The 13,616-nt window shown below is 27.8% G+C and overlaps 1 protein-coding gene across 1 annotated transcript; it reads left to right on the top strand.

Moving 5' to 3' along the window:
* The first annotated feature begins 8,313 nt into the window (after positions 1-8,313).
* On the top strand, positions 8,314-12,719 carry LOC136072143 (uncharacterized). Its single transcript, XM_065820713.1, has 4 exons — positions 8,314-10,483; positions 10,585-10,882; positions 11,675-11,771; positions 12,203-12,719. The coding sequence occupies exons 1-4, from the start codon at positions 10,461-10,463 to the stop codon at positions 12,586-12,588; spliced, it is 804 nt and encodes a 267-aa protein (XP_065676785.1). The 5' UTR covers positions 8,314-10,460; the 3' UTR covers positions 12,589-12,719.
* The last annotated feature ends 897 nt before the right edge of the window (positions 12,720-13,616 follow it).

The raw sequence follows: 13,616 nt of genomic DNA, 5'->3' as shown, positions 1-13,616 counted from the left end.
AATAATTTAAATTTAAAATCATAAAATTTCTTTAGGATACATATTAAGAACATTATGTTTTTGAATGCTTACAAAAAAGTATATTTTATTCTTTTATTCTATTTTATATGTATTTTTATTTTATATATTATTGAGAAGATTATTTTATAAATAAATTACCCATAATTCAACATCAAATTTACGCATTGGCGTAAAATTGAGCCCCAAATTAACTTGATAACTGCTTTAACAAAAATTGATGAAATCCACGTTAATGTATTTTTGATTGCCTTTAAAACAACACGCTTCCTCTGTGTATTGTTATTAAGGAAACTAATTAAAAAATAAATATCTAATTACAGTACTATGACCCTGCGTTGAGTATTAAGTAATAGTATAAAAAGCTCATGTTTCTCAAAACAAAATGAGTTAGCTAGAAGAAGAACAAAGAAAATATCGCACTTTGTCTGCTATTGCATACTCTCTTCCTGATAATTAATGGTAAGAAAAAATTTAGAATTGGTTTATATAATTTTATCTTTTTATGCTATGTTTTTTTTTATTTTATAATAGTGTTTAGAAATAATGGGTATTTTATTTACGGTTGTTTTATTAATTTTCAATTTTTGAACTAATGTTTTAGTTATTAAAATTACTAAAACATTAGGTTCAAAACGTTAGGTTCAAAAGGTTAGGTTCAAAACGTTAGGTTCAAAACATTAGGTTCAAAACGTTAGGTTCAAAACGTTAGGTTCAAAACGTTAGGTTCAAAACGATAGGTTCAAAAGGTCCAAAACTCATTTTATGCATAGTATGAATGTTTTTCTTCTTCTTTAAAAGAGTTTTATAATTACTTAGCTAATTACTTATTCACTTCATCGTAAATTAATTGCTGCGAATATCTAGGGATGGGATTAGGTTCAAATACAAACATATGGTTTTCACCAAGTGTTAATATTTGTAGCTCTTGCAAATTTTGAGCACTTTATCAAATTAATATGATATTCATATTACAATTTAATTTATCTAGGTGTTGTTTTGAAAAAAAACATGGTTAAAACAAAAGGCGGGGAATGTAGATCATCACCAAGATATCACAGGATGTCGGTTGGAAAGCTTCTGTAACAGAGGTTACAATATGTTATAATACAACTCATCTTCATGATGGTATAACTTCTTTAACATCTGGTAGTAATATTCTTGACGTTTGTCAAATGAAACAGCTACCAACAATTAATGTTTCTTTAACTCATGTCAATAGTTCTAATCATTCCATTGATCAATCAGTCACTGTTAAGAAACGGGGCAAATTCCTGAAATGGAGTGAAGAAAATATGATAATTGCAACTAAGCATGTCAGATCAGACCCATCATTTTCAGTGCGTAAGGCAGCAATATTGTACAATGTGCCACGTACAACACTGAGAGACAGACTTTCTGGAAAAGTTGCTATTGGAGTAACGCCAGGAAGAAAACCTACCCTACCTTTTGCTCTTGAAGAAAAACTGATCGATTATGGCAGCAACAGAGCAAAGTTAGGGGTAGGTTTTGGAAAGTCACATTTCCTGAATTATGCTGGGAAACTTGCCACAAAGCATAAATTCAAATTTATGCTTTGTGGCAAAAATAAATGGAAGTTGAGAATCAATCAATGTTATTGCATGTGTAAATACACTGGGCAAGTTCATTCCACCTCAGGTTATAGCTAAGAGAAAGACATCCTGGTCTATATGGGGTTTTTACACTGAGTCCGCACCTCCGGGAACAAATTGGACCTGGTCCGATAGTGGTTGGACTAAACAGGACCTAGCAAAACTGTGGTTTACCAAGACATTTTTAGAAAACATTGGTCTCCAACGTTCTCAGTTAATGATTCTTGATGAGCATAATTCTCATAACTTTATTAAGCCAACTGATATTGCTATCCAGAACCAGATATATATAGTTGAAATGCCTTTACACACAAAAAACTGGCTTCAACCATGCGATGCACCTTATTCAAACCACTGAAGGATTATTATCGCTCTACAGCACGAGATCTGATAGGTCAGTTTCCAAAAATTATTACTTTTTTTTCAAATTTTGCCGGGATATTTTCTTCAGCTTGGGAAAAAAGCAATGATTTTAGCAACACTACATCTGGGTGGAATTTATCCAATTAATCCTCAGGCTATTCCAAGTGATGCATATTTGTCAAACTATCTACACCCAGTTGAGGATATATAATCAAGTACAACCGTTGACATTTCAATACCTGGTGCAGATAATAATCAAGGTATTGAAAACGTTTTGCACAATGGTATCGTCAAATCAATGATTGGCATAAATGAGAATGAAAATCTGAATGTATATGAGAAAGCAGCAGAAAGTGGATTTCTTATTAATGTTAATAATGTCATGATTCCGACGACATCACAATGCTTACAAATAATGGAAACTGAAATGAATCCTGCTCACGCTACAACCTGACAAGCTACAACCATCAGTTTAAAAACGGCTTTGATCTTATTTGCAAAAACGGGTTTGTTACCTGGTGTGCACTGAAACGTTTAGTTCTTAACAACATGTCCAAAAATATACCTGAACATCAAAATCAAGCATTAGCAAAAGAAACAGAAGTTACTGAAAACTTATAATCATAATCAATAAGTTTCTTCTATTAGTATTTGTAAGTATTAGTACTTGCAAAAACACAATAGTACATTATTGCGTTTTTGCTAGTACTACTGTACAATAAAAATTATTATTTAACTTTAGCTAGCAACCGTGACTAATATTTTATGTACAAATTAATAAAAATTCTGAATGAAGCATAAAAGTTTACTAACTTGGAATTTAATAGTATTATTTATTATTTTCTTAGGAACTCCAATCATCAAATGTTCAAGAAATTATTTTTTCAGACTTTGACGCTGGAAAAGTTGCTAATCATCTAGAACAAATACAAAATGGCACTGTAGAAGATAACGCAAACGATGCAACGCTTTTATTTTGGAAGCAGAAACTGTTGTTCATGATAAGCAGCTTGCATATTTGGTCAATCCAGTTGAAGAAAAAATGTTGACTTCATTGTGAATAGTTTTACCAATTTTACTAAGCGAAAAGGAAAAGAAATTTTAGAACCACCAAACTTTAATTCTACGACAGTTTCAGATTTTCCATTTGCAAGCTCTTCCTACCCTGGTTAGTCAATCATTTCACAAAGTTATATATAGTTTCATAACAACAATGCAACTTTTAATAAATTTTTAAGTTTAAAATAATTCAAAATTTTTAAAATTATTAAAATACTTGTACTTTTATTCAGTAAATGTTTTTATCAATGCAGGTGATGGAGATTATGTCTTGGCATATCCTAAGACAACCGCACGCGAAATGATAGCGAACAGAGAAGGTCAGCTTAAATACTTTTTTTTAACTTCTCAAGAACATACTCAGCAAAGCTGGAATATCAATAAGACGAGATCCAACAGGAAAGAGAAAAATGCGAAAGAAAACAACTGCGACTTATAAATGCTGCTAAGCGACTCAAAGCAAAAGAAGAGAAAAAAGGTTTTAAAAAATGGCTTAGAAAAAAAAATTAAAAAACTATGCTAACAAATTTATAGCAACAACAAAAAAGAAGTTCATTTCACTATCATCTGTATTGTAACCGTTGCTGATCCCAAGAACAATGCTGACTAATATGTACTAAACATTTGACAAAACTTTTTAAATATTATTAAAAATGCATACAATTTCGTCTTTACTATATAAACCTTTTTATTATTTTTATTTAAGAATACTCTAATGGTCTTATGTGTGACAAAACCTAATGATCTTATCACAAAGCACAATATAAAAACGGCTGCTCAATATAAAAACTAAATTCACGACTGGGGCAAAAGAAGACAATATTTGTCTTATGACTGCAGCCCGTAAGCTGTGATGTGTTGAAACTTTATTTTAATTACATATTTTACAATTACAATTAGGATTGAACTGAGAATCCAGATTCAGGTCAGAATCTAGAGAGGGGCAAAAGTTTGCATCCAAAAAACCCCATGGTTTTATACTTTTCTGACTAAAATAGTGCGATTGAACATACAAATTAAATAACGATATTTAATCTCACTCACCTGTATATGACGTTGCCCTAGGCGATTAAAGTTCTTTTAAAGATTGAGTTTAAGTGGGTTAGAATCAGTGCTTTTAAAATTTATAATGTCAACTACTCTCATAAAATCTAAAATATTCTACATAGTTTTGTAGCTGAAGAAATAAGCTGTCTAATGTTTTAAAGGTTCGATTAAGTTACCCTACTTAAAATTTAATAGTCAATAACAAGGAATTAATTTGTAATGTGATAGACTATTTCATTATTTTCACAATAATATATTATAGTATTTATTTAATATTTCTAAAAGTTACAAAGTAAATAGAAATATTCAAAATAGTTGTTTTAACAAAAAATTTCGTCGGCATTAGATTTAGCCTAATTTTATCAAATAATTTAAAAATCTAAAATAATCGATATTAGATGCAGCTACAAATAAACTATCAAATTGGCATTAAAAGTTTGAAAAAAACTTGAAAAAAAAATTTCATTTTTGATAGTTTTTTTCTTTGTTAAGCCCAATTGTAGAATGTATAAAAAAACACTTCCTATCACGGTTAGCCTTAACTAAATTTAGGTTTTCTGAATTGTGTCCAAATTAATTTCAACGTTTTCTGAAAGAGTATATTTTACTGACCACTATTTATATAGTACACCAAATCAGAAAACTCCTATTTAATTACTCCTAAGTAATTATGGCATTTTTAAGATTTTTTCGCGCCTTTTTTTGTCTTTTACGACCATCATTAATATGCCATTTTTTCTGGCACAAATTTAATTGCAAAAGACAATCATAGAACAAATTTTGTTTAAAAAAATGTTAAGAATTACATCCTCAGACTATTTTAGATCATCAAAAGAACAGAGAAAAAGTGTCTTTTTTATGGTCGCAAATGTCATATGAAAATAAACAGCCAAAGCCATATAATTTCTAAATTTCAGAGCTGTTTTTCGGATTATAACATTGCTGATGATCGATACTCTACTGGTTTGTGTCCAAGGTTGGTATACTTAATGATTTTTAACTAAATAAATATATATAAAAAATATATGTCACAAACGTAAAACCATTTACACAACTGAAAAATTGGATACCTTGTTGAACTCAAAGAAATAAGATTTGATAAATGAATCAAATCTCATTTTGCTTGGTACTAGCATATCTTTATCTTTTTAAGGTGTAGGGGTATAGTTGAAAGAAAAAATGTTGTTGATCTCAGGCAGAAAATTAATTTTGACATTGATTGGTCAAAGATGACTATAGCGGTTAAAACACGAAATGGGTTAAACGTTATTTTATATGTATATCTGTTGTAAAGAAATATAAAATTATAATTTTTTATATAATTTCAGGAAACTAAAAACTTGCAGCTGTGAAATATGCAAAATAGAAAGAATGCAGGGAAGGATACCCAAGCAAAAAATCTGGTATAAAGAGTTTTAAAACGGCAGCTATTAGTCCGCGGTGTAGTTCTTGTCTGACTAAAGTTAAAAGAGGATTGCATCATAAATGCAATGCAACAACGCTCAGGTAGAAAACGTTTTTATAACTTTGATTATTTGACTGTGAAAGGTTGTATACCATGTTCTATAGAAAACAAGTTCGTAAATGTAATTTTTTTTTCCAGAAATAACATATCAGCTGCATCCGGATATCAAGGTATTAGAAAAACCGTATTAATTTGCGTTACTAATAGAGAGATAAGTGAAGAAATGTTAAGAATAATAAATCAAAAATGATAATTTTTATTTAAAAAAATCTTTGTTAGCTTTTGAACCTATAACCTTTTAACAATGTAAAGTTGTCGAAACCTTTTTCATTCAGTCTCCATAGTTTTGTAGCTTATTTAGATGTCAAGGAACAAATGGCTTCTCACGTTATTAAAAAAAAGCTATGTAGTGAAAGTGGTAAGACCATTTCATTGAAGACAGGTGGTAGTCCAAAAACATTCAATTTTACTCGCAAAAATCTTCTTTATATTCAGAATTCTCTTTCCTTAAGAAACCATCAAATGATGAAACTTGCTAATATAATAAAGTAAAATCACAATACTAATACAAATTTAATTCTGCACAATAAAATGATGCAATATTTCGAGTAAAACTTATTATATAAAAAAATTAATAATTACAGAGTTGTTGAAAAAAAAAGAAATGCTGTAGAACCTGGACTGAAAGACTGTGTCTCTGATTTGGACAGTTATTTTCTCCCAATATTTACCAAAGAAAATATTTTATTTGAATTTAAAAACATAGATAAAACATTGGAATATAAAAATATTACAGCAGCGTACTGCAATGATGTTACTCTTTTTGTTAAAAAACTCCTGGATCTTAAATTCTAAGAATCAGTTGCTAAAAATTGCTGTTGACGGAGGAAGTGGTTTTATCAAATTTTGTTTAAATATAGTTAATCTCAATGAAATTTTTGAAAATTACGGCAAAGTTGAAATAGATTATCTTAAAATAAAACCGGTAACAGCTTGCAAGTCTCTATATAAAGATAGTCTAAAAAAAAATATTTAAACATTCGTCAGTAAATGCTTCATTTCTTCTTCTGGTAGCTCCAGAAATCCCAGAAAGATATTTAAACATTAAAATATTATTTGAAAAATTAAATCTTGAAAAAGTTGAGCACATTAAGGTATGTGACATAAAACTTAGTCAAATTCTGACAGGTATATCTCCAAATAGCAGTTCAATTCATCCCTATTATGTATGTGAGTAGGATAGAAGAGAAACTTGGAAAAATGCTCCATACAGAACTTTTAAAAGCTGTCAAAACAACTATACAAAATTCAAAGAATCTGGTTCAAAACCTAAGTGTGCACAACATTTTAAGAATTTTAGAAATCATGTACATGGAAATCCCTCTGAATTTTTATGTAGATAGACTTGTTTTACCGGAGCTTCATATAATGGAGGGAACTATCAACCATGTAATGAATAACATGGGGCGAATTTGGTCGGAAATGAATATTTACGAACAGTTGGAAATTATTAAGACTGGTCAGCATTATGGAAAATTTAATGGAATTTCTTCTCAAAAAATTCTTAAAAAGTGGTAAGTCTTTAATGATAAGCTGCCAATTAAACTAAAGTCTTTTGGAGAATGCTTAAGGTTGTTAAATTTAGTTGTTGAGTCTTGCTTTGGATCCGGACTTGATGAAAACTTTCAAACTAATATCAAAAATTTAAAAGCCTGCTATAAAAGTTTGATGATAGAACATGGTATTACTTTAACACCAAAATTTCATATCCTGTTCAATCATGTATCTGAATTCTGCAAAACAAAAAAATGGACCTTGGAGTTTATTTGGAGCGATCAGGAGAAAGTGTTCACTATCTCTTCAAAACTGCTTCGTGGAACCGGTACAAGGTGTCCGCAAATTATTCTAATTATGGACATAATATAATAATGGAAAACATCTTGTTTCTCTTGGACATGTTGGTCTAAATGTTGATATTTTTTAGTGATTCAATTCAAGAAGAAATAGTTTTTAATTTTATATTTGTAAATATTTTGATGATTTAAAACATTCCGATTACGTGATTATCCACTCTTAATCTATGTAATACAACACAATACTATCTGTATTATTCCTTTCCAATAAATTGTCTGTAACTTTTACAATAAAATTTTGAATGAAAACATGGCGGGCCAAAAAATGGCGCAAAACACTTGCAAAAAAAGGCGCAAAATAAAAGGCGTGAAAAAATCTTTAAAATGCCATAATTACTTAATAGGAGTTTTCTGATTTGGTGGACTATATACATAGTGATCAGTAAACTATACTTTTTTAGAAAACGTTGAAATTAATTTGGACACAATTCAGAAAACCTTAATTTAGTTAAGGCTAACTGTGCTATGTATTGAATACAAAACGAAAAAGCATCACAAAAAAAAAAAAAAAAAAAAAAGACGCGGTACAGCTAGATCTAAAATTTAGAGCAAACCTAGACAAAACCTGGAGTGACTACTTTGTTCAACAAAAATCTGGAGCGACTGTTGTGTTTGACGTAAAAATCTATTGTAAAAACTATTTATGGATATCTCACCAAAGCTCAAATATTTTTAACCGATTCATATTGAGTAAAATGAAAAAAAAACTGCAAAAATTGTATTATCTTATTCATAATAAATGTATGTAAAAAAAAAATTGTATTATCTTATGTATAATAAATGCATGTAAAAAAAAAAAAAAAAAAAAAAAAAAAAAATTTTTTTTAATTAGTATAGAACAAAAAAAATGCAAATTTTTTTCAGTAAAACTTGTCGCAAAAGAATTTTTTTCCATTATCTAAAAAAAATATGGGTATAATACTTGTTACTGTATAAATATTATGCATGCTGTTAATTATGCATGTATTTTAATATTTATGCTTGGTAGAACAAGTTTTAGCATAAAACATTTTTTTTATATACATATATTTAACAGAATAATAAATCATCTTTATTCAATAATATTTTTAGGCATTTTGATTTTAAAGACTTTAATTAATCATATATATTATGTATAATAATACTTTAATTTCAGTTTGTAATTATAATGTAAAAATAAAAATGATTCATCTGATTTGACGTTTTGCAGTTTTTTCCTGATGAGACATTATAAATGATAAAAAAAACTCGTGTTAAATGTAAAATTATGGGTAGAGAGAAATTTATGAGTTGAAAATATTTAGAAAAATGTATTTTTCTCTTTTGACGTAAAGATTTTACTATAGGAAAGTACTGATAAAATGATTATTTTTATCAAAACAATAAAATAAATGATTCGTTACTTTATTTCTTAATTTTGATTATTTTTTATAGATAAATTCTTTTCATTTTTGATATTAAGTATCTATGTTGAAAGTTAACAGAAGTTAAAGAAAAGTTTTAATAAACAAGAAAGCGATTTCCGAAAGATTTTAAAAACTGTAAATCGTATGAGTCAGAGAAACATGGCAGAGAATTTCAAAACACCGACGAGAAAAAAAATAGACGAATAAAATTTTTTAACACGAAGTAACAGTCACAGTAAAAGGATCCAACTTTGCTGCATAATGAGTCACGCAAGATTTTGGATCAATAGAACGAGTGATGAAAGCTCGCTTGAGCAGTGGCCATGTTAGTATTTGTAGAAAGGAGGAAGAGATGCAACCTTTCGACAAGGGGACAGAGAGCTTAAATTTGGAGACTAGAGCAAGTCCAGCAATATTTACAATATGTTTTTGAGCCTTGTCTAAAAAAGAAAAAGCTTTATAAAAATAACCAGATCAAATATGGCAAAATTATTCCATAAAAAAGCGAATTAGAAATTTATGGAGGTAAAGAATATAACCGTGAGTAACCATAAAAAAATGAAGCAGTTTTAGTAGATGTCAACCTTTCAATTATTGTTTCTATGGTTTCCATACGAGGTATGTAGTAATTAAAAATCCGAGAAGACGTGAAGTAGTTAATTCATTAAGAGTGTTACCGTTCATCAATAAAGAAATATCAACGATATTACAATAACTATTAGCAGTAACCAACTGAATTTTGTTTAGGTAAAAATTTACATTTAAAATTTGCTTGTACAGAAGCAAGATCAGATTTAAGAATGGCGTCTGTTCTATGCAATCAAAAATTGAAGTTATCATTAAACAGATTAACTTTAGTGGTCAAATCATCAAAAAATCAATAATACGAATGAGTAACAACACAGAACCATTAATGGAATCTTGCGGTACTCTAAAAGTTCTATTAAAACTAATATTTCCAGTAGACTTTTTGTATTTAGATTGTCTTGATGGACAGCATTAATAGTCTTATCAGTGCTATCCATCAAGACAACCTTAATACCGCGGCAAGAAAAGAACAGTTCGAATATTTTAAAAACTTCCCCACTTACACTGTATGAAGCAAGCATATGGAGAAGACGAGTCTGACAGAATTTTTTCATCAGTTTTTGTTAACTGTATTTTTCATTTTAAAATGCTATGATCCAATTTAAGCATCAAGTTGCTTTGATTGGAACAAAATGGATCGTTAATAAATCTAAGACACGAAAAAAAGACACGAAGAAAGGTATTTTGAAAATATTGCGGATAAGTATGATACGTCGTATTAGCAAAGATCTCGAACCTAAGTAACCTGTGTCATTTTTTTAAATATCCAAGTTTAATAGGTAAACTATTCAAAAGGTTTTTGAATTTTTGAATCAAAAGGAATTGAATTTTTAAGACGAGAAGGCCTGGTACTCAAGTCTGAGGTTTTTGATTGTCCATTAATACAAATTAAACATTTAAAATATAAATGTATCCATGGCATCACTTTTTATTTCAACTTTTTTTTTAAAGTTTGTTTTTTCATTTAGAAAAGTAAAGTTTAGAAATATGCTATTTAAAATTTTGTAGTATGCAATTCAAAATGATTAATTGGTAAGTTAATGTAAACTTAATAAAATTTAATAACTTTAAAAACTTAATAAAAAATACTTCATTTCAAAGTTTTTACGTTAAACTTTCTTCCTATAATTTAGGATAATTGGTCAAATGTGCTACGAAACTGCTGTTGTGTGTTTTATTACGCGACTTCCATGCATTCACTACGCTAATTTCAACATTGTTTCAAATTGGTATTTTAAAGGAGACGTCTTTAAAAAGTGGTTTTCAATATCAAAAGAAGAATGTGGAACAGTTTGTGTTACAAATTCTTTATGTGTTGTAGCTAATTATAATGCAGACGAAAATTTATGCGAAATAATTTCAGAAACACAACTGCAAGAACAAAGACAAGGATGGTATTTACTGATGACAAACACAACAAGCGATATAAATGTAAGTAAGGAATAGTTTTCTAGCAACCATGCCATACCATTAATATAATATGCTAAAATGTAAATAAAATTTAGTGTACAAAATAATATATATGTATATATATATATATATATATATACATATATATATATATATATATATATATATATATATATATATATATATATATATATATATATATATATATATATATATATTTTAAAGGAGACGTCTATATTATTACGTTATATATATATATATATATATATATATATATATATATATATATATATATTATACATATATATATATATTATACATATATATAAATATATATATATACGCCACAGATAATTTTTCAGCACCGATTTTAAAGTCAAAAAAACAAAAAAAAAACATCAACAAAAAAAAGTAGTATTAGTGACAGGAAGTTTTTCTTTAAATAATAATAAAAAAAATTGGATACAAATTTGGTATATTTAGAATACAAAATTGCTTAGTTTTAATGAGTCCTATTTTCAATATAGTTTCAGTGTAATATAAGAAATATGACAAAAATGAAAAAGAAAAAGATTTCATCACTGATATTTTATTTTGTAATTGTGTATTAGGTATATAATTTATACTTTAACAAATAATAGAAAACGCCCACAAAATTCACGAGTAAAAAAGAAACTGGTATTCAATGTAGCAACTATTTTTATCTAATATTTACTAGAACATAGTTAAAAAAAATAGTAATAATAATAATGGCGAATAATAAAAAACTAATAAAGTTTACTAATTTTTATTGTTGTTGTTATTGTTTATTAGATTGGTCCGTTGTGTGAGCAAAGTAATCTATGCATGAGTAATGAATGGTGCAGAGATGTTTGTGGTCAAAATAACCTTCATACCTACAATTGCCTGAGTAAGAATTTGTATAAAATATTTAATATTATAAACATGCATTATAAATAATTTATAAATGTTATGTAATATTTTTAAATTTTTTAAAACGTTATCTATTTAAGATATTAATAATAGTAATAATAATAGTAATAATTTATTGTAATAATGTTAATAGCATTAATAATAACAACTAGAAAATTCAGAGGCGGCCATGACCCATATTATGCAACCATTTACTTATATAAACTTTATTTATTTTGATAAGTTGAAGCTGGGGTAACTAATGAAATAAACATCTTAGACTTGCTTAATCAGTGTTCATATTAAATGACAAATAATTTAAAGTAACAATTAAAAAGTCTGAAAAGAAATCTTTGAAAGATTTAATTTTCATAAAAATAGATTAGTTATTAAATTAAAAAAAAAATTTATTTTTTATTTTTTTATTAGAAATCAAAAACGTAGCTAAACGGAGCAAAGTGTATCAATCTTCAACTTATAGTTATACTAATCGTCCAGAAATGGCGATTGACGGCGATTTGCAAACGGCATCTTGCACACAAATGGATCCTATAAACTGGTTTAAATTAGATATGCTATTTGTATATAAACTTGTCAAAATCAAAATCATTAATAGACTAGTTTATCCTGAACGACTTGCTGGTTATAATTTGATGTCAAGTACAAACGATGAAAATTATGAACATATAGTAACATTAGGTAAAAGTTGGCAGCAAACTTATAACTGTTCAAATAGTGCTCGGTTTGTTATGGTTTCCAAAGTTCCTGATAATAACCAATATCTTAACATTGCCGAGATTGAGGTCTGGGTTTAAATTAAAGATTACTTGAAATGCAAATTTAAGACTGTGTTTTAGACTAATGATGTTAAGCAAAATATTCAAGCTTGAAGTTATGACAAAATTGGACGCTAAAAAATATATTAATAAAAAATAAAAAATAAAAAGATCATTGTTATTATTGTATATTACCACGAATAGCTAGACCTATGTCAGAAAAGTGAAAAAAGTATTAATTGTATAACCATCAGATACAAACATGTGTTACATTAACACTAGGGTTACTTAGGTCAGAAAACTTCAACTTTTTATTGAAAATAAACATCGCGCTTTCCTAATAAACTCCTGTTATACCAGCAAAGATTTCAGCATTTATATATGCTCTACTAGCAGTGCTCTTATTATTAGTTTTACTAAAACCCTGTAATCATCAGCAATAAAGCTTAGCTCTTCTCTTAGCTTAGAGGTCTACATTAATGTGCAATAAAGAATTTTTTGTTCAACTTTTTCTATTTAAAGGTAATATAAGTAAAAACTATAGCTGTCTGAAAAAGATTTTGTCAACTTATTCAAATATAACAGATATTACTATAGATAGATTTAAGTGAAAAAAAGATGCTCCTCTACTATATCTAAGCAGTAGTTTGTTGTAAACTCGTATTCTATGCCTTAAAACATTTTAAACCAATTTTTGTTGAAGTAGTCAATCCTCATAAAAAAATAATTTAATTGATTGTATATATTGTCTCACTCATCTTTAAATCTAAATAAATCTTAAACCGTTTAACTTCTCTACTTTAAAAGTTAAATGTTGAAATGTTAATATCACCCGTGAATTTTTATTAACAAGTTGAATTAGGTTTAAATGTGAGTTGAAATCACCAATTAAATTGCATTTATAAGTTGAATGGTGAAATCTTTGTTAAATTGCTATTTAAATTGTATAAAAAAGTGATTTTTGCATTAACTAAAATAATTAAAGAGAATCTCCTTTTGCTTCTAAGTATCTTTAAAATCTACGCTTGCTTTTCGCAAACATTATTCTTCCAATGCGTATAACTTCA

This window comes from Hydra vulgaris, chromosome 15, assembly GCF_038396675.1.
Source record: "Hydra vulgaris chromosome 15, alternate assembly HydraT2T_AEP".
NCBI classification, from domain to species: Eukaryota; Metazoa; Cnidaria; class Hydrozoa; order Anthoathecata; family Hydridae; genus Hydra; species Hydra vulgaris.
The sequence above is the reverse complement of the archived record's forward strand: the minus strand, read 5'-3'. Positions and strand labels throughout refer to the sequence as shown.